Genomic DNA, 22,152 nt, shown 5'->3' on the forward strand with positions numbered 1-22,152 from the left:
AGCTCCTGAAGATAATACAGTTGGTGCTACTCATGAAAATAACATGAGCCAGCTGATTTAAAATAGCAGAAATTGAAATGTTTCAGTCAAGCAAAAAGTATTTATTTGAGAAAATTATTTTTGTCAACATTGTGTCCAAGTATGTTAAATTGCTTTTGTTTAAAGGATTTTTCCTGGCATTCTATGTAAGGAATCAAGGAAATAAGTTTAATTTACACTAATTTCAGTTTGGAATGATTCCAGTGGAATCTGTGAACAGAATTTAGCACAAGGTCAAAAAGAAAAGAACGGAATAAATTTAACAACAGAAATTATTAGCTATTTTATTGCACGGACATGGTTTATATATTTATGTATAAAAGCTGGGAGGTTTTTCACATAGTGTTGTTACCACACTAGGTAATGAGAAAAGCTTACCATTGCTCTACCTAGAAGCAAAACCAAAAACTCTTCCATTTACAAGCCCCAGTTATGTCACCAAAAGCAAGTATCTATTTAATAGCCACGGTAAAATTAGCTATGGTTGTGAATTAATTTTTATAGCTCCTGCATGTAAGTGTGCTTGTCTTAAAATATTCTTGTCATTTTATTCTTTTATGGTAAATGAAGTGAATGCCCTTATGGCAACATTCAGTGAACAAATCTGCTCTGGGACATTCTCTGTGGTGCTTTGTCAGTGCACAGTGGCCCCGGGATCACTGCAGATTTACATTCTACTAAGGATCTTTGCACAGTCTTGTCTCTTGTATCACCTTCTCTTCTAACACTGGCACAGACTTTCCTTTCCTTCAGGAATCTTTCAGTCAAGAAGCTTCCTGTGCCAGCTGTCAGCAGCAAGTATAAAATCAGAAAGGAAGCTGGAAACTGGCCCAGCTCCTAACAAAAATCTGTGATATCTCAAATATCTTAATATAGTAGATCCTAATAGTTAAATCTGTTTAATGGCAATCAGAGGACATGGACTCCACATTTCTTAAAGGACGTGTTCACTCTGAAGTGGTTTGGTAAGAGCAGTAGAGTTCTCTTCTGAAGAACGTCCAGTCTAAAATGGTGCTACATGGTACAGAAACACATTTAGCACAAGATTAATCTTCCCTTTTGCTCCTAGACTTGCCAGGGAACACTGTGTTTTCTGAGCCTGGCACCCGAGCACACACGGATCTCCACTTGAACTGTGACAATCTACACAGCCCTTTAAGTTTTAAACTGAACAATTTCTAGGTGATAGAATTGCCATTTTATAACAGACCAAAGAATACCAGTTTACAAAAGTTTCATTTTCCATTTGAGCTGACAGATCTGCTTTATAATGACTGTATAAAGCCATTGATACACGCTGAAACTAAAACCACTTGCCATCCTTAAAATCATGCTTTTAGACTAGATTTGATCATAGTCTGGCAAACATCATGATAATACAAAATCATTGTATCTATTAGCTCCTAATTAATTGTGGAACATACTTACAGTGAGCTTCTACTAATAGTAGTTTATTAAATTCCTGAAAACGAAATGGAGTAAAAGTAAAAATTCTTTTCACCTTAATTTTGGGAAGCACCTGAGAAGCTCAGTTCAAATAGTGAACCTGTGAGCAAATGATAATCCCATACCCCATCCCATGGTCAAACAGCCCAAATAGCTGCAATCTGAAGGCAGAGAAAAAGCAAGATGCATAAAATGGTATCATCAGTACAGATTCATAGTAGAGACATACCTTCTAGGAATGTTGACCTGTAATCTACAGATTCACTGGAGACCATTTCTGTTGTTGGACTGACACTCCTTGCACTCACCAGCCTGTCCAGGTGAGGAGTGTGCACTCTGCCATCATAGCGCACCAGGTCACTTCCCAGATCTGAATGGGAAGGAGAAAGAAATATTGTAATACCCTCGTTTACTGAATGTTATCATTAATTTAGTTATTTGTTTAATTTTAGATGTTCCTCTCTGCTAGGAAAAAGGTCAGTTGTGTCTGAGGCAAATATAGGCAGGACCTGAACTTCAGCTATTTGAACAGGACAAGAATTGATGATGTAATGTGTTAATGTCTCATTCTTGGCCATACTGAAAGATTCGAGGGAGATCTGAAGCCACTGGGACAGCTTCATTAATGGACTGTGATACCACATCAGGACAAGATCTGGTTGTATAGCAGCTCCCTTCTCCTTCCCGCTTGCATACTGCAGCAGTTTCCACTGGAAGGGAAGTCAGGCACAGAGGCCGGAAAGAAGGCAAACTTTCACCTAGGTCCTGATTTGAGTGAACGGGACACTTCAGCGCTCTGTCTTGCACAACCTGGGCTCAGTGTGGAGACTTACAAGGACACTGGATGAAGCTGAAGTACATGTGGTTCCAGGTGCACCATCTACTTGCCCATCTTGTACGGGTGAATGGGAAAAAGAAGTTACCGTGTTTCCCTAATAGCTCAGAATTTCCTCCTTCAGGCACAGCGTGGCCCTTCACCCAGCTCAGGCAACAGCCAAGGGTTGAAATGCATCTAAACATTGAACTAGATTGTGAAATTTCAGCTAACAGGTTACAGAGGAGCACTGCACAGCACTTAATCAGAGCATAAATTAATGTTTGTTTTTTTTTTTAAATCTAATGTATAACAACTGAATGATTGATTGGAGTTTACTATGATAGACCTTTAATCTGTTTCTTCTTCCTTCTCCAGAGAAAAAATACCAAAAAGATAAAAATTAAAACAGATGTTGAAACAACTCCAGCAATCAGTCCTGTGAAATTCTGATCTTGCCGGATCAGCACTTTCCCAATAACTGTTGACAAAACTTCTTGCTTCCACTGGAAAAAAAAACAACAAACAAAAACAAATAAAAAAAAAGTAGTGTGACGATTTCAAAAGACATGTAAGAAATAGATTATTAGTACTGAATATAAACTGATATATCCCATATGAAATACATCTCGATTTTATGATGCTCTACTGAGATAAGACACTGGCAGCGAAGAAGTGATTTTATTGGTGTTGTGAAATGAGATCTGTGTGTTTATGATGCCTTACTTGCTTTCAGGAGCTCTGGTGGGGACACAGCTAAGTGTGTGCCACACCACGCACACAGCACTCTCTCTCTCTCTCACACACACACACACACACACACACACACACACACTGCATAACAGGGTTATGTTGTTATCAGATTAAAAATACCAAATTCATATATTCACTCAAATATATAGGCCTACGGATACGTGAGCTGAGATGCACACTTATAAAAAAAGAAGCCCAAATGTCTTTGATATGTGTCCTTTTGGCATAGCCACTCTGTAACATCAAACTGTCTTTCTGTTGAAAGCATGCCTGCACTTTAGTTCCCAAGGTCACGTGAGGCTGTCCCTTGCCAGCTTCTAGCTTGTCGACAGTTTAAAGAAACAAAACAAAACAAAACAACAACCCCCCAAATCAACAACTGAACAAAACACCGAGCAGCTAACAGGGAAAAACTGTTTCAGATCACACAGCACTAGCTCAGTCAGTTGGAATGCATTTGGCCATCTTTTCTCCTCCTCCTGTGGAATTCATTCCTCTGGGTACTGTAATGATGGATTTGCCCGTCAAAAGAGCAAATTTTCTTGTTCGCTGGGCAGACTTCAATTTCTGAGGCTCCTTGCCAGTAAACAAGCAGAAACCTTATTTAACCCCTTTGTGTTGTACCCTTTTCTACATATGGAATACGTGTCACACATATGTGCTGCTTAGAGGTTATGACCTACGGTCACGTAGTAGAACAGATTGAATAAGATTGAGTATGTAAAAATACAAATAGGTACAGAATGTAAAATATGAGCAAATACTGTATGAAAATAGGCATTTAAAATCTGAGAAGCAGATCTGTCAGAAAGAAGCTGCACCTCATTCTACAATTTGTCTGATATGCCCAAGATATTGATTTCTTACTTTTCAAAGCAAATATATGTTAAAATAAATTAACATTTAGTGTATTAAAATTAATAATTACTATTTACTTAGACTGTAGTAACAAATAAAAATATCTTTCAGAGGACAGAGTCTCACTGAGATGAGTGCCATAAAAGCACAGAAGAAAATGATGGTCCCCGCTCCAAAGAGCTTACACAGACTTTGATCCTGGTCAAACTTAGATGACCGTTAATGTTTCCATTGTTTTCAGTGAATTGGAGTCCATGCTCAGCAAATTTAATTTGTTAAAATGAAATTCCCCCCTCCCCTGTGATTTTACATATTTATATTTTTAAAAATACAGAAATGTTGAAAGATTTTTGTTCTGTTCTATGAATCAATGGGTCTACAATTTAAATCTGTGGTAGAATTGAGAATGCCTTGAGCGAGAGCACATTTACAACAAAGATGAAACTCAAACATTTGGTCTCAGTGTCTGCAACTCACAAAACTAATGAAACTATATATGTATAAAAGAGGAAAAAATATTTCAGAAATGATCCAATCCTATCGTCTGTATCACAGTTTGTTGTTGTCAGGTTGTTGGGTTTTTTTGTTTTTTTTTTTAAAAAAAAGACTTATGAGCTTCTAAGAAAACCCACTCCATTACAATTTCTTGTTCTTTCCCACATGGCACCACTTGTCTTTGGATTAAGAACTAGCATTTTATTTCTGTGGTTCTTAGTTTACGTTCTACTTTGTGCCCAAGGCTCCAAAAGTCTCTGTACAAACTGGTAATGGCAATTATAATGATAATATTTCTTTTAAAATAGTTGATATTATTTGAATTTCGATCCCAAACAAACAGCGACTGAGATGGAGATATCTCTGAAAACAGAGGATTGGGCTTATATCTGAGGTTTGTAAATTCAATAGTGTCACTGGGATTGATAATTAGCTGACATTAATATCATGTGCATTGTAGCTGCCTCACCTCTATATTTAGCTCACTGTTGGATTTCAGGAGATCGCTTGGAACTGTGCACAAAATCGTTTCTGACTGCAAGAGAAGGTTTTCACAGCTTTTATTTCCAACTTTTAGCACCTCTCCTTTAACAGCTTCTGAATCAATATAATTTCCCTTTGGGAAAAAAAAAAAAGGAAAAAGAAAAAATCAATTCAATATTACATAACATCCTCATAAAAATTAGGGAGAAGGGCTTTTATTACCTCAGAAAATGTTTTTAATGAAAAAAAAACCCAACCAACAATTGTAAAATAAAACAGACTAATACAAGTTTACATTGTCAATATGTGTATATCAGATTTATTCATATAAATGGGAGCTTGACAGACAGGCCAGCGAAGGGGGGATAATAATGTTTAAGGATAAAATCTCCCGTCACCACCACTCACACAGCCCATAAAGACTTCTTAAAATGCAAGTGTTTGAGGAATAATTTCTGCTGGTCTTGTTTAGATTTTTGTATAATTTTCACAAGAAAGAAAGTATTATGTGATCCTGTTGTTTATACAAAATGAACATTATATTATGCACAAACTAAAGGCATCTCAAATATTTTGTTTTGCAAGTGATTATGGCCGAGGGAGTAAAGTCCTCAAAAAGGAGTGACTGAATTATAATAGTAAAAAATGCACAAATCTGTTAAAATGACATTCCTCAAACCAGAGAGGAACAAACCCTGTTAAAGATGTCAGCATGAAAAGTGCACTCCCTACACAGAAAACCTGCCTTCACATCCCAGACTTGGATGAAATATTATTTATTCCTTCTGGTATTGTGATAGTGGTGTCCGAAGACCAAGGTCAGGATCTTTTGTGCTTAGGACTACATTGGTATTTAGGAAGCTAGAGTGCTGCCCTGACCCATTTACAGTCCAGCCTAAGATAAGATGAAAGAACCAGCATATTATGAGGGAGTAAAAGGGGAGAAGGGTAGACGGGGAGTAACAGTAATACAGTCTATTGATGTGGGCTGGACTGGGAGTTTTTTCACGAGACTGGAGGAAAGAATCATGCCTGACACTGCTGGGAGGCCTTGTCTACTGAAAAGAAAATAAGAATCCCATTCTGAAGAGCAAAATAAATGTTACTTTGGAAAATGTTTTTTTTTTTTAGGTCTGCTGCAGAAAGAGGCTGACCCCTGGAGAAATTGTAATAACAATAAAGGATAGCCAGTTTAATGACCTATTCTGACTGGTAAAGCCATACCCCAGGTGAGTGCTTTTTAATTGCTGGCCAAAAAAAGTCCATTTTGCTATTTTTTTTTTCTACCTACTTGGAGCCATTCTGTTTGGTGTTGAATATTCAGTGGGCCAGGCATTGACTGGTGGTTTAGTGCTTATTAGTCTGGAAACTTATTGCAGACTGTGAGCCATTCAAGTTCAAATATTTTCCTTTGAATCATTTACCTCAAAAGACCTGAACTTGGGTCTTCATGTTCAGGACAAATGTATTGTCATGGAGAATGTGGATGAGTGTCTCTCTTTTCTTTCTGCACCAGATCTTAGAAAATTTCCTCCATCAAAATTGATGCTTAGCCAAAGGAAATAATCATACTGATATTTCCCAGTGTGGTCCTTAATCAGTTACAGTGAAGACAGGTGTGGCAGAGAACATCCAAGATCTCAAATGTGATGTGAAACATGAAATTTGTGCTGCTTATTTCTCTGGTGAAAAATTTATAAGTACATGCTATTCATGTAGGCCTAGGCATCTTATGGAACTGTGCAGAGACCTGGCACTGGCTTAGCGCATCAGCGCAACTCCTGACCAGGCCAGGCCTCTGCAGGTTGTGCGCAGCTCAGGCAATGGCCAGAAGAAGCAAAAGAAAAGAACTGACACAGGAGTAAAGCCAGGCCCCTTCTTCACCAGTGCCTGTCCTGCTTGCACTATTGCTCCAGACTTGGGCATAGGCAAGCTGTGGAATTGCTGCTGCAGCCCTGGCACACAGTCCCAAAACCTCGGTCTGCTGCAGCACTTCAGAAGTCATTCCTGCATCAAGAGGCTGTTGAAGAACATTCTCAAGAGCCCCCAAAGCGATGTCCCCTGCAGAGTTAGGGCTCATTTCTCCTTGGCAGATGTGGGCTGCTGAATGATACTTACTGATATAGGGGTTACCCTGTCTTTGCAGTGTGTTATTGCTTGCAGTATCTACAGACATGCTGCTTTCTTGACATGACTTTGGTCAAAGTTCCCAACTGCACAAAGTGGACTGAGTGAAGGAGCTAGTCCTCTGAAAAGCTATCAGTTCCTTCCTGGTCCAGCTCAGTAGCTCTTGTTGGAGGCCATGAGCAGAGTCTTTAGCAGATTCTGTTCTTCACTCTTCCCTGACAGCAAGTTTTTCCTACTCTGTGAGCTTCATGTATTGGCAGGAGATGGGAGCACTTCTAAAGTAACATCTCTGTGGTGTTGAAGCAGTGAAGTGCCTCAAGCCGCTTTGCTCTGACCGCTCTGACCGGGGCATGGCGGGCACTGAGAGACTTCAAAGAGTCACATACTTGGCAAAAGAAGACAGTGATGATGTGGGTCCTTAAGAGATGTGGTAGTGTGGAAGACAAAAGGGCTGGCACTGAAGACAAGAAAGGCTGGCATTTATGGTGCATAGTGCCCTGACTGTATTTTAGACAAAAGACTTAATGTTTTCTTGCATGTAACATTTTCTTACAAAAATGTTTTTTGGTCATCAGGAGAAACCAAATAGTACCTTTTAATCAGGACCCACCGTCATTTGATGGAAGCTAATATGTCACAGTAGGTTAGTCTGATTGAAAAACTTGTGATAAAAGATCCCTCCTTCTCTCTGAAACTAATTAAGAAATAGATAAAAGAACTTTGGTTTGGTAGAACAGCCTGTTCACTGAAGCAAGCTGCCATTTAATTTCATGCTGAGCTTGCTTAATTACCGCACAAAATATGACCATGAGGCATGTAAACTTGTATGTGTGTATTTTTGTATGTGGGTATGGGATGAGGGAAAAGTGTTGGCAATATGGCTTGTAATGATCTTTTGGCTCCGTAATATAATTTCTGAAAGCTGCCTCACTGTTTTGATAGAAGCATCCCACTATAACTAATTCTATTTAGAGGATGCTAAATTGGGGCTTGTTCATGCTTTGTTGCGGAAACCAACTTTCACCAATGTCATTCTTCAGTTGGTTGCCAAGAAATAATCAGGGCATTAGGCTTAGGTAGACATTTGCCTTGTGTGCCTTGACTAAAGGTGACATCAATACTACAAAATTGTTAGTTTGGGCAGTTGTCAGTGGAACAGTTCTCAGCCAGCCTTCCTCATCTCAGTGGCATCTTCCTGTCAATAAATAGCACCAGAGAGTTTTCCTTAAGGGAAAGTAAAAGATCCAAGAGCAAAAGAAGAGAGTTTTAAAAAAAACAAAAACAAAAACACCTGATTTTTAACCTAAGTTCCTGGAATGATTATGAAATAAGTTAACTGGGAAGCTTTTCCAGGTAGATGAAGGACAGGAAGGCAATTGGAAATAGCCAGAACAGACTTCCCAAGAGCAGATTTTGCCTAAGTGGCCCAATTGTCTCCTATGAGGAAATGACTGGTTCTGCAGATGAAATGAGAGCATTTGAAAATGTTTACCTTGCTTTCAGCAAGGTTTGCAACACAGTCTCTCCTAGTATTGAAAACAAATTCACTTGATACAGGCTGGATGAGTGGAGTATAGACTGGGTAAAGAAAATGAATGTACCATCAACTCAAAGATTACAAGTCTAATCTAAGGCTGATGCTGGGACCAATAGTGTTTAAAATATTCATCAACAACCTGGACAAAAGAACAGCTCATCACATACTTTAGTAACAGCATATACTTGAGATGGAAGGAAGTGATCGTTATCCTTGCTCTGCACTTGCAAGGCCACACCTGAATAATTGTGTTGAATGTTGGGCCGCAGAATAAAAGAGAAATAATGACAAATTCAGGGAAGTACAGAGGGCTGCTGATATAGAAAAGGGGCTGAATTCAGCACAGGATGCACAAAGTGAGGTTAGGGGAGCTGGATTTTTTTTTTTTTTTCCGAACTGTAAAATCTCCATCCTTAAAGAATTTCAAAACTCATCTGGACAAAGCCATAAGCAACCTGACCTAATTTTAAACTTAGCACTGCTTTTTGATCAAGGGAGTTAGACTATGAAGACCTCCAGAGGTTCCTTCCAATCTAATTTATTCAATGTTTCTTCTTAAATTAGTCTTCTTTCTTTCCAATTGGTTGATATGTGTGACCTGGAAACAACTGGAAACTGCTGCTGTCACTGCACAGAGGCACTGAGCCATACAGAAGCTATGTATTCCCAGCTCTCTGCTAATCTGCACATCAGCACTCTTTTTAGTATGTCTCTATGAACAGGCAAACATTGGTTGACCAGAAACAACAAAATAACAAAAAAACCTAGACTAATTATTCTTTGGAATCTGCCCACCACAACTTTGTGGTGTCGCATCACATCAGAGAGTTTGACTGGGACCCAGCGTGACAAGCGACAGCCAATCTCTGAGGTAAGCCCTTCTGCTTTTCTGCAGTTAAAAGTTGGCTCATTGGACCATCTTGAAGTCAGAAACCTCAGGGCTCCCAGATTTCATGGCTGTATAGGGAAAAAGTTTTGGCTTAAAGAGCGATGGAGCAGGGACACCATTAAGGGAGATGCTCTTCTCTACAAGTTTCATTGTGCCATATAAATTATAAATATTCTGTGGAAATGAAACGTACACAATAAATTTTCATACACATTCATTGTAAGTTAGAATTCCCTGTATTTTTATCCTGTTTCTTTTTGACACACTAAATCAGAAAAGTACTAAATTTCAGGAAATCAGATTCCCAAATTAATTTAACATTCTCTGCATTACTCTTGTACAAAGAAGAGTGTGCCTGTGAGGGCCCCAAATTCCTGAGAGATGGTTCTGAGTGCCCACTAGGCTATTTTCAGTGCTCTTTTAGCTAGCACTCAGTATTAACTTTGCATTTTTCATGGATCCATAAATATTTAGACTACATTGGTGGCCGATCTTCAGTGACTGTGCATAGACCAGAATTTCCCTCTGCTTTAGAAAGCCAAAACTGCTAGGACATTCTTAGAGGTAACTCCACATCATCCATGAGAAAGAACACAAAACTGTATGACAGTAAGAGCTGGGACACACACAGACCACACACTTCAAGTTCTGGGCTGCTGGCCATGTTTAATCCTAGACTGGTGACGCAGCCTGTAGCAGTCAGATTCTGCTACAGTTGTCTCACTCACAGCTCAGAGCTTGAGGAAAGCCCCTCTCCCTCCCCACCTGATGTCAGCAACCACCTCAGAATGCCTTTGGTTTCACCTCTTTATCTTTTAAGTTGTGACAATGTGATGTTTGGGAGAAAGCACTACCAAAAACACTGTGCTCCATTCCCCTCTGCCTTTCTTTCCTTGGGGCTTCCTCTAATTTATCAACAGGTCTGTGCTGCAGTACAGCGCTGATGTGCACTTCACAACTTTCAGTGCAGCTATGAGTAGTTCCATTGAAAAATGAATAATTTAAAAACTTATTTCAGCATTTCTTACCTTAATTTCCAGAACGTTTGGGTTGCTCCTTGAGATGAACACTGGCTTTTCAAAATGTTTAAATACAGGATTATTTACATAATCAAAATCAAAGTACAGAGAGCTGACACCATCAAAAATAAAGAATACTTTGGTTACAAAGGGTGGTTGAAGATTGAAGGCTTTTAGGGAAGGAGTTGTACAGCAGATTATCTCTGAACTGGAGCGGTGGTTACATGCCTATAGGGAAGAAAGAAAGAATTGGAGTAAGTATGTGCATAGGAAGTAACTGATGAACATAGCTGTTGTTTAACAATACACGTATATTGAAAAAATAAACACCAGAAGTCTTGTTCTTCTTTAACCAAAGCAAAATCCTGCTCAGGCTACTCAGCGTTTGTTTGGAGTGGGGAGAAGGGTGTAAAAACTCAGTGGTGTTTGCACTCTCGTTGAGGAAATGTTCAAGTAAACAAGCTTCCTGGCCTGATTGTTCACAGCACTTTTAAAGTAAATATTTTGAAGATAATTAGTGGAAAATGATTTCCAATGCCAAAGACCATCAGCAGGCAACCCTTTCACTGGCCTGTATGGGGACACAAAGCAGCCATAACTCCAATATCCAGCCTACGTCAGAGCAAACACAACATGGATTTCTCTGCCCTTTATACTACCAAAGCGATAGCAAGAGGCCAGAGGAGAAGTTAAAAATAAGGCAAACGTGTCTGACTATAACAGTAGAAAATAAAAGTACACCATGTTTATTCATGGTGTAGCTGAGCTGTGTTTTTTCCAGAAAATTGTTAGGGACTCTCTGAGAAAGTGCTTCAAAGTCAAAACTACTGTGGGAATTGGCTTATGAAAGTTCAGCAAAACATATCTTCTTTCTACAACAGTAGGTGTAGGACCCCAGAATCGTGGCATTTGGTGCTTAGGTATAACACAAGTAAGTCCTTCTGGGAAGTGCTAACAGAAGGATGTGCTTCATGCTGTATATCCCTGGATAAGTGGGGATGAAGGTTTGCCTCTCAGTGCATTGTGAAAGTTGCCTGACAACACATGTGAAGCACCACTTTCCCTTCATTCTGTCCTTATTCCCACTAATGGTGTACTCTGGACCAAGCAATGCTTCTCAGGGGAAGATGAAACTCTTGCTCCTAGGGAATGTACCATACCCTGGAGCGGTAAATCAGAGTAAGATTCTGGCCAGGGTGCTTCCATCCATCCAGCAGCACCTTGACACAGGTTTCTTGAGACAGATGAGATGGATCAATGTTTTTCCTAAAAGGACTCGTTGAAAGAAAGGGAGCCTGATCTGAAGCTGAGTCTGGTCAGTTTACAGGGATAATGTGAATCCTTGCAGGTGGGATTCATCCAGCCTGCATCCAGACACCCAGACTGCAGTTAGTTCTCTGAATTCCCTTGATAGTCAGCAGAGGAGGGGTTAATCTGGTCTGTTTTAGACTTTAATAGATATAACTTTATAATTATAATATTATAATATAATAGTAATAGATGTAACTAGATACAATAACTTCAAATAGATGAGCAGCACTCTCTAAGGATCAACTTTTCTCTCTTTAGGGTGTTCTAGATAACTAATTTGATTATATTGTCAACAGCACATCTACAAGCATTGATGGGAAGTGTGGTGGGTGCTGGGCAGCATCACACACATTGCAAAGAGGCTCTTTTGTGACTGTGTTGTATTCTCCCTTTGCTGTGCCTCCCCTTCATGCCTCCTGCAGTGGATACGGTTGAAGGACTTCTGGCACAGAGTTGCTTCAGCTCCACAGTACTTTTGTGTAAGCCTTGTATAAGTAGCTCCCTGTTTCGAAAGCAGACGTTACACTGCTCTTTATTTTAAACAGAGTGGCTGACATGTGGCCCAGTAACAATGGGACTTGTATACTAGTCATCATAAATCTTACATTTGATCTACATGATATTTTTCTGTAAAAGCAACAGTGCTGTTGAATACCTTTGTGCATCGAGGAAGGACCAATATATATATACTTTCTGTTTTGTTTTGCAAATTAAATTGGTTCTCATTATAAAATGCTGTCTGAAGAAGCTGTGAAATTGGTTTACATTTTTCTCTAATATGCTAAATTAATGCAATGTAATTTTGCTTTGTTTCCAATCAGTGACATAACGTTTCAAGCTATATCAATTATGTACTCATATTAACTTGAAAAGTAAGATTAAATTAGATAACTGCAAATCAGTCCTTTTTTTTTTTTTTATCACCATAGCAATTCTCTTTCTTTGCATAATATTATGAAATCTTAAGTCTGCCCAGAAAAACATGTTTAAGGTTCTGAAATTGAGCATTAGACATTTGGAGCTCTATCACAAGGTTTATATATCTGTGAGCTGTGAGTTTTATGCTCAGTTAATAACTCAGAGTAGCTCTCAGTAAAGCCAGGGGAACTTGCACCCATGCAACTAACAGCTCACACAGATTCCTAATTCAGGAATAGTTGTGCACCCCCCCATAACAAAAAGGTGATCTGCAGGACACAAATCAAGGCAGAATTTCCCTTTGTTTTCTTACAGTATCAGAGAATTTTTGTTCTTTCTCTTTTGAATGCCTTGCTACAGACCATTTACCACAGCTCGTGCTTTATTATATCACATGGATGTAGAAATTCATTTGAATCAGTATTGTAATAATCAGATGCATCGTTAATATAATGCATGACTGAGTCAGATTTTTCCATGATATATGAATATTCGTAAAGTTATATATCATATTCTGTCAATTCTAGAAAGAGATTACTAAAATATATATATAATCATAAAACCAATTATGTCCTAAGTAATCATTATATTTATTTGATTAATGTAAATTCATTAGACTTTTTATCTACTGTAGACCACTGATGTCTGTTAAATGAATAGCAGTGGTATTCATAACTTTGTTTGTGGCTATCTATTAGAATCAGATACTTTACTTTATCAGGCTGGTCTCTGAAGAGGATGCTTTCAGAGAATGATAAAAATCTAATAATACTCTTTGGAAGGGATGCAATGTGACTGATTGGTAAGGTCAAGAAAAATCTTATTTGCAATGCCCTTATTGGTACATGATTTGACATGACATTTTTACCTTGAAATTGGTTTTAGCAATTGAAGAATATGATGGTTTAGTTTTCAAGAAATATTGGATTGAGGATCTATAAGAAAAAAACAAATTCAATCTATTGCCTACTCAATTAAGATACTGCCCATCACCCAGCACCTTTAACTTTTATTTAATTAGGCTCTAGAGTACATTCACTTTAAAAGCCAAACCTGTGTTCTTCCTATAATCTACATCTGAAGACAATAAGGAAGAAAAGATGTAAAAATTATGAAGCATTTCACAAGCATAAATAAATACTATTCCCCATAGGGAATAATAATCCATTGCACAATGCATATGACTCATCACTTAAAGGTATGTATTCTTGCTTCATTTGTAAAATATGACCCTTGAGGCAATTAATTCAAACTTGACCTACAGAATCTGAACTTCAATGCCCAATTCAATTTTTTTCATCTGACACAACTACAGGAAAAGTATGAGGGAGGATCTTGGAGCTCCAAAGGTCTCTTAGCAGCCGACCCAGATAAGAGAGGGGCAGTTGGATTTGTATTACAGGATCTGTAGCAGTCAGAAGGGAGAAAAACACCAATTTGTCCTTTCATAAGAAGTCTAAACTTTGGAGTTCCAGTGAGAAATGAAAGATGAATGACGTTAAAGACAGACCAGGAGACTCTCCACCTGTCTCAACCAAGAATGATTTCTTGGAGAGAAATGAGAATTCAGGTCCAACTTGAGGAAAGCCCATTCAAAAGGCTTTTATGTGTAGGTGAGAAATGCAGCAGTGCCACTCAAGCAGAGTATCTTAAAGATTTTCAGGCAGCTTGTGTGCTTTTGCTGTCATTTCAGTTGGTTCTAATGGTTTGGCAACATTTTAATTCCAGTTGTCTCTTAGATGAAAACACTGGAGATGATGCTTTCAGTTTATCAAATTATTGGGCCAGAAAGTGGAGTAAACCCTCTTGCTCCTGTATCTGAGAGCCAGCTCTTCACACAGTATGACTGATACTGACTGGGAGTCCTTGGGCTCAGGATGATTAATGTAAGTGATAACAATACCAGGGACCCAATGAGTTTGCAGCGTGGGATCTCCTCTAATACCCACCACTGAATTTCTTTCTTTGTGAGAAATGTACATGAGATGCAGACACAGCATAGAAAGAAAGGCCATGGTTCCCCTTCATGAGGGAAGATCTTTGCTGAGCTTCTGCAGCAGCATTGTTCCACAGAGTGAACATAGCTAGATCTGACCCCATGTGGTTCTGGATACAAACTCAGGAATAACTTCAGTAATCACACACTCACCATCCAGAGTTCTCAGAGAATTTCTTCTATTATCATTAAATAAATCTATGATCGACCCTTGTGGGTGAATTCTAGGGAGTCTGATTATTATTATGAATAAAGATTTTAAAATGTGATTTAATTCTTCTTCCAAAGGATCCCCAAATGACAACTCACTATTGAGAACTTACTATTACAGCCTTTCAAAGAGAAAATATTGGCCTCAAGACCTTTGAGTGCAGGAGAATCGTCTAGCAGGACTTATAGGTGTCACAAGGTACTTATTTGTAGACAGGCTCCTGATCAAACACCATCCCACACCATGCCCTGCTTTTACTCAGAAACAATGCAAAGTGAAAGGAAGGAATGAGTTGCTATCCTCTTTGTGCATCTCACAGAGGAACTGAATGTGTGAGCAGAAGTAAGAGAGTTGGTGTATGCTTATGGACCGTCTAGAGCTCTTGGGAAGAAGAATTTATGCAGCACTCCTCAAATTCATTTTTTGCACTTAATAAGAACAAATAATCAAAAGAACTCATGAAACAGAATTAAAGAGAAACATGTTGCAAATACTGAAACATATGGTTCAATAGCTAGAACATTTTTTTCACTCGTTGAAATGATGAATTTGAAGAAGGCAAGACATATTGACAGTGTTAGTGGAATGTAATATAAACACAATTAATATGAACACAGTATTGAATAATTTCAATGACATTTAAATAAATATGAAAAGAAAATTATAAAATTGAAGCAACTTATTTTTACGTTACAGAAGAGAAATTAAACTGCAAACGTGTGCAACTTCCATGTTTCTTCTACAGAAAGCTGGCATCTGCTCCCAGAGCTTTTCAGTTTCAGTGACACTGCAATTCTTATGGGGTGCTTTTCCATAGAAATTACCAGCTCTATTGCTCATCTGGAAAGAAGCAGACACCTCAAGAAGCACAAGCTGATTCTGTCTCCTGAGGTTTTGTGATGCTGAGCACTCCCAACAGCTCCTACTGCTTGCTGAAGTGACCCTCCACTCACACCCTGACTACATCGGCGCTCCAGGCCCCAATTAAGCTTGGCAGAATGAATTAATGGCTTGGGGACAGATAGATGACAGGAAAAGGAGAGAGCTCTTTTAAGTCAGGCATCACCAGTTTTAAGCAAATGAGAGAGCATCTGGGAGATGGAAGAAAGAGGGAACAGAGCTCTATGCTCTTACATTTATCATGTAAGGTCAGAGTTTGGTTTGGTTTGTTTCAAATGACAAAGAGAAAGGCTGAATCATAACATAGTGCAAATAAGTAAAATTAGCAGGAGGGGCTGGTAATCTGTTGCTTGTGTCCACTGAGGGTTAAACTAATTAGCAGCTGGGATTCGGGTTAATTGTTAGAAGGAATTACTTCCAAACCACTAGGTAAGCAGGTAGAGCAGCTCTCTCCAAAGCTTCTTTAAATGAGATTGTGAAATTTCCTTTTCAAGGAGCTTTAATAACAGCCTAGACAAATATCTGTCAGGCAGTGGTCTGGGTATGTTTGCTGCTGCTGCAAAGGAACGGGCCAGGCGAGGTCTTTGTGGTACCTCCCAGCTGCACTTTCCTTTGATGCTCTGGGATGTGTTTCAGTGCTGCCTTCAGTTTTCCCAAGAGCCAGAGTTTCTGAATGCTGACAAAAGCAGCTTCCTGGAGGCTGATGAGAAAACCGAAAAGAAAAAGGGCTTAAAGGACAATTAAAAAATGACTCAGTTCATTCTCCTCTCCCAAGCTAAGGAAGCAAAAAGATACAAGGCCTGAGCTGCAGAACTTGATTATGTTGGTTTACACTGCACTGTCTTTCTGGGCTAGCTCTATTCAGGACTACAACTTATTTCTTCTTTGTTAATATGATAGCTGTCCACTGTATTGCTCTGGATCACTACTGGAAAGAGTTCTTCATCATTATTTATTTCTGTAATGAGTGGATGAAAGTTTGTTTTTGGCATATTGCTCATGCATAGGGCCCAGAATCTCCCACACAGGATGAAACAGGTTGCAGCCATAGGTATCCTTTGCAAGCAATTTCCTCACTTACATGGTGTAACCTTTTTTTGTTCCTTCTAAGTGTCCCCCTTCTTCCTGAGAACAAATATCCATCCTGGAGAAAAAAACTTGAGGTAGAGATTGGTGGCAGAACAAATGGTAAGCAGAGCTGAGTTGCCACAAAGGGAAGCCATGGACTTACAGAGGCCTTTAATTGCAATGGAACAACATACATTACTTGGGCGGCGTCAAAGCATTATACAGTCTTGATTATAATCTGATTGATGTTATAGCCCAGCCCTCCATGCAGGGGGATGTGACTTCATGCACAGCTGCTTTTTCATTGGTTCATATTCCTAGAGCTACATAAAGATATTGACAGTGGTAGAGGACAGATACCCTCATGGACAAGGAGGCTCAGACTTAACTCTTCTTGTTTGTTGACAAATATAATGCACACTGCAAGGTATGAAAGAAGAAGAATACAGGAGATTAATTGTGACTGTCCATGCTGGTGCCTTTTTTAAAATAGCAGGTTAGAAGGCAGCACAGGAAGAAATCACTGCTCAAAGAATTGTTTGCTCCTCAGTATCTGGGGAAAAGAGGAAAATATTGGTTGCCTGGAGTTGCCAGTCACTGTTGGAGAATGGATTTACTTCCTTACTTCAGATCTTTGTAAAGCTGTACGAATCCTGAGAAAGTCTCTAAACACATCAAACACATTCTCTTCATGGATTTTGAAGAACATGATCTTATATTTTTACATCATGCATTGTTAAAATTCTCACTCTAAGTCAGATTGCGAACTCCAGCAAGTTCCAAATATTCTCTGTGCTTACTGACTGGAAATCTGATAAGCAAGGTATGCAGAATCTGTCCCTGATGAGGGGGAATTTTGCATATTCTCCCAGGGGAATAGAGAAAGTAAGAGAATGAAAAAGAAAGCAAGCTCACATCTACCCAAAGCAAAATCTAAATAACTGATTTCAGCAAATCTTTTGCACTTAGAAATAATTGTGCCCACAGTGCTGAGAATTCAAGAAATTCTGACGTTGGTTGATTTCATAAAAATATTTTATCTCCCAACTTGTGTGAAGTGCATTTTTGATATATCACTGAACACTGTTAAATTGCAGGGGCACTGATTTCCAGATTTAAATCTGTACCCACTAAATTATAAGCCATGATTACATCCAGCTGAAATTCAGGTCCCAACACTCAAAATATTATGCAAATCAGGATCATGAAGAATATTATAATCTTAAAAATATAAAAGACTGAAAATTTGCCAACATACTAGAATTCAATACAGGAAATAGCATATGATGTTCATTAGAAACAAGCTAAGAATTTGAGCAGTAGTGTAGCATGTTATAATGTGCGTAGGTTAATTTAACTTCAATTAGGCTAAACAGACCACAGAAGATGAGAAAATGTCAGAGATGTAAGACAAATGTGTAGGCAAAAGGTTACAGGAAACAGTTCCAGTCCAAGTAGCTAATAAATGTCATCTTGCCTTATAAAAATTGAAGTCAATCACATGACCATACCTGGTGATCATATTTAGATTAAGATACTGTGCATTATCAATTCAGGTAACAAAAGAAACTTGAATTCATGTTCATGAAGAGGTTTCCAATGCCCAAACTTTTCTTAATACTGAATTACTCAACTTGGGGTAAATGTTTCCTAACTTACCAAACAGGTAATTCGGAAATCAGCTGTTTTTTAAAACAACACCTACTCTTGATTTTACATACGTACTTTTCCTCTTTCTTTGATATTTTTTTCATTTTCCTCTTATATTCACAGTCACCATTGAAATATATTCCCTACTTACCACATTTCAACTTGACATGCCTGGTAAATCTGGCATACGTGTATTTTGTTGTTCTGTGCTTAGTCATTGAATTTGCACTGCTAAATTGTGATATAAAAACCTTGTTATTGGACACTGTGAAGGCCTAATCTCTTTGCAACAGTTTTCTTGAAAATTATTATTCTCCTCCTCCTCTAATTTCCAGTTTGCCTATGTAAAGCTATTTTTTCCACTGAAAAACTCTTTGAAGAAAGCATTGGTGAAAGCTCTGAAGTTTTATGGCAAAAGTCAAAGTGTTTTGACTGAAAATTCTGTGCCATTCACCACATGTACAAGGCAAGATAGCAGATTGCCTTCTTCAAGACAGACTCACCACAGAGAAGTTCATTCCCAGTTTAGGTACAGTAATCACCATCCGAGGAAAGCACACTGAATTCAAGTTGATTCCCTGAGCTGTAATTGTACTTCCACCACTAGGGAAAATGAAAAAAAAGAAGAAGAAGAAGAAAAAAAAATGTAAGTAGGATAATGATGCATCTGCTATGATAACCTTAATTACAAATTATGTTTTAAACTAAATGACAACATAAAACCAGAATTAGGGATATACGGGGTGAATGCAAATACATAGCTCTGAGCAGCAAGATTATTTTTCTGGGAAACAAATTTTACACTTGTTATAACAACTAACCATATACAAGAAAAGAAAATTAATTTTAAATATTGTGGTGTGCCAGGATATAAAACAAATGTGTGAATTTTAAAGGAGAGCAAATTTAATGTTTTCTAACTTACTTGCTGCTTTCAGTGGTGCTGAAAAAGGTGTCTTTTTACTGCTGACATTTTTTTGGCAAAGGCAGATGGCTTGGATTAGAGCTACTGATACAATAAATACGTCACGTAAAAATACACACATACTACCATACATATATATTCATAATATTTATGATTTGCTGGATTTAGACGATTTTAAAATCCATTTGCTCTCTTGAGTACTGCTGACTTGTCACATTAAATGATTTCCCTCACTAATCAGTGTAATGTCCAGACACAGCATGGGAAACCCACTTAGCTGTACAGTAGGTATCTCAGCAGGACATCACAGGTACACTCAGCAGCAGTTAGGAGTTAAATCACACAAAGAACAGAGGTGCCCTTCCCCCTTCTCCTTCACCTCTGAAAGGAAATGATCTGCCCTCTGCAACTGCACCATAATAGAAGCAATTGGCATGGCAGATAGAGATAAAAATGCAATTTCTTTTGATAGATTGCTGCATGGCACAGCTACGCTTCTTTCATTCATTTCTTCTCTTATTTCTATGAGAAACTTTTACTCACCTAAGAAAAGATTTGGCTGGATGAATTTTTAAAACAACGGGATCTTCTCTGTAGGTGAAATAACCTTTTGCATCTCTGATAGCTCCGTCGATTCCCACCCTCACGCGGTATTCCTGTGGGATTCCTTGTGCTGGAGTGTAGCACTCCACAGTGCTTTCCGATGTGCTGGAAGCACAGACAAGGGCTTGCTTGTTAGTGTTATAAAACACATAGTCTGTTCAAAATCTTATCCTTTAGTAAGCCCCAACCCCACCTAAAGATCCATGTGTGAAAAAGAGATGTTATTGATAATCACAAAAGAAGGTTCATGTTGCAGAAAATAAACACAGCACAACGTAGAAAGAGCAACAACACTTCTTAGGCTCCAGATTCACCTTAATTTGATTGCCATGCACCTTGTCTGGTGAAAAGCATTTCCTCAGTGCCAGTGACAGCCCTGTTAATGCACATGTTGCCCTGTGCAAAGGCAGCTTCCAGCCTGGAAAATGACACCAAGTTCAAGGAGAATGATTGTTCGGCTGTAAACAGGCAATAACATATTTCTCTTTCTAATGCACAGGACTTGGCCTGTGTTGAAAAACTAAAAAAAAAAAAAAAAGGGGTGGCAGGATATGCACTATCTTTTCAGAGGTGTTCTGCACTGGGGGAATCTATTGGCTCCATGTACTAACAAGGCATAGGCAGGAGAGGGCAAGGAGAAAGGAGAAGTGGGTGAAAATTCACTAAGAGCTGGCCAAACCCGGCACAGCAGCAGTCTTGGAGATATTCACCTTTCCCTCTTTCTCTCATACTTGGCCCTGGAAGTCTTCCTCCTGTGCTGAGATCATTGGGTGAGGTGAAGGATCCTGAAGGTTGAAGCACGTGAATTGTGACCACAAGGGCACAATAGAGGCAAGGGTAAAAATTGATTGGAAAAGCAAAATAAAATTCTAGCAGATGGTTTCAATGATTTGGGCCAAACCACATTCAGTTGCCCTCCAAGTGAGGCCGTTCTCAAAGGATGTTTACAAATCAGACAGAACAGGCATTTTCTACTACTTGTAAAGCTTTCCAGGAAGGTAATGTTTGCAGTATGCTGTAAGGTGTTAGTGATTCATTCATAAAAGTCTAGAAATGTTTACCATCTTTTAAAGGAAAAAAAAACCATACAAAAAAAATTCACCCTTGATCTAGCTATACTCAGAATCGGGCATTACTCCCAAGAGGGAACATCACACTTTGGGTTGAGAAATATCTAACCTGAAAAACTGGCTAAGACCTTCATATATGAATCTATACGACTTTGCTTGTAAGAAGAAAGGTGCTGAAAGTGTCTACTGGATAAGCCTGAAGTAAGGTTCAAAGCCTAGTGGTGCCACTTACTAAGGCATAGATCTGCCTCTGAGGGGGCAGTCATCTCACCCCCACAATAGGCATCTCAAATGGATTAAATGAATTATTCCCAAATGTTCCATGTGTTTGTCCAATAGCTGACCAGCTGAGATGATATCAATAAAGCCTACCCTGAAGTATTAAGTAGCAGCTGAAGATTAAATATTGAACTTGAATACCTAAATCCCTTTGTTGATTTGGTCAGGAGACTTAACTGTTTTGACCAAAAACACAAATCATTTACCAGCAACAAATAAAATTCAGCTCTCTTCACTTCAAGTCTGACATTAACTAATAGATTATTCCTTCTTTGCATCCTCTGCAAGTATGATTTTTCATCACTATAACTTTTCAAAATCTTTAGGAGAGACCTAAAATGTATACAAATTGTAGATCACCTTGTTCCTGGAACACAGTTGGCCTGATTCTGCCCTTGGTAGTGGAGGTGACAATTCTGTTCACACCAATGGGAGCCAACCTGCTCTACCCAAAAGAGGACCAAACAAGGTTTACACTGTTGCTGAATGGCTACTGAATTCAGAATGCTTGGTTGCCTATTACAGAGAATCTGTACTTATTATTTTAATAACACTGACATTCAGATAAGATTCAAAACACTTCCACATGTCAAATGTTCTTGGCTGAGTTCCTACTGGATCCAGTAAAGAGCCATGAAGAAATTCTGGCTTAATCCTTAAAACTATTTTATCCATATCAGGAAGAGTGCTGAAATAATGCTGTGATGCATCACACAAAGAGACTTCTGAAGTCGTTTCTAGGAAGCTTCTAGACACCTTAC

At 38.7% G+C, this 22,152-nt stretch overlaps 1 protein-coding gene across 2 annotated transcripts in view; it reads right to left on the reverse strand.

Moving 5' to 3' along the window:
* Nucleotides 1-22,152, reverse strand: part of MET (MET proto-oncogene, receptor tyrosine kinase) — a 91,074-nt gene that overhangs the window by 12,086 nt on the left and 56,836 nt on the right. For both annotated transcript variants that reach the window (XM_090137308.1, XM_031615462.2), the window contains exons 9-14: nt 19,983-20,147; nt 19,018-19,117; nt 10,470-10,688; nt 4,875-5,021; nt 2,649-2,805; nt 1,715-1,855 (exon numbers count right to left, since the gene is read on the reverse strand). In XM_090137308.1, coding sequence (XP_089993434.1) covers nt 1,715-1,855; nt 2,649-2,805; nt 4,875-5,021; nt 10,470-10,688; nt 19,018-19,117; nt 19,983-20,147 — 929 coding nt within the window. The remainder of the gene's footprint in view (nt 1-1,714; nt 1,856-2,648; nt 2,806-4,874; nt 5,022-10,469; nt 10,689-19,017; nt 19,118-19,982; nt 20,148-22,152) is intronic.

The sequence above is a fragment of the Phasianus colchicus genome, chromosome 1 (assembly GCF_987193195.1).
Source record: "Phasianus colchicus chromosome 1, bPhaCol1.hap1.1, whole genome shotgun sequence".
Classification (NCBI taxonomy): Eukaryota; Metazoa; Chordata; class Aves; order Galliformes; family Phasianidae; genus Phasianus; species Phasianus colchicus.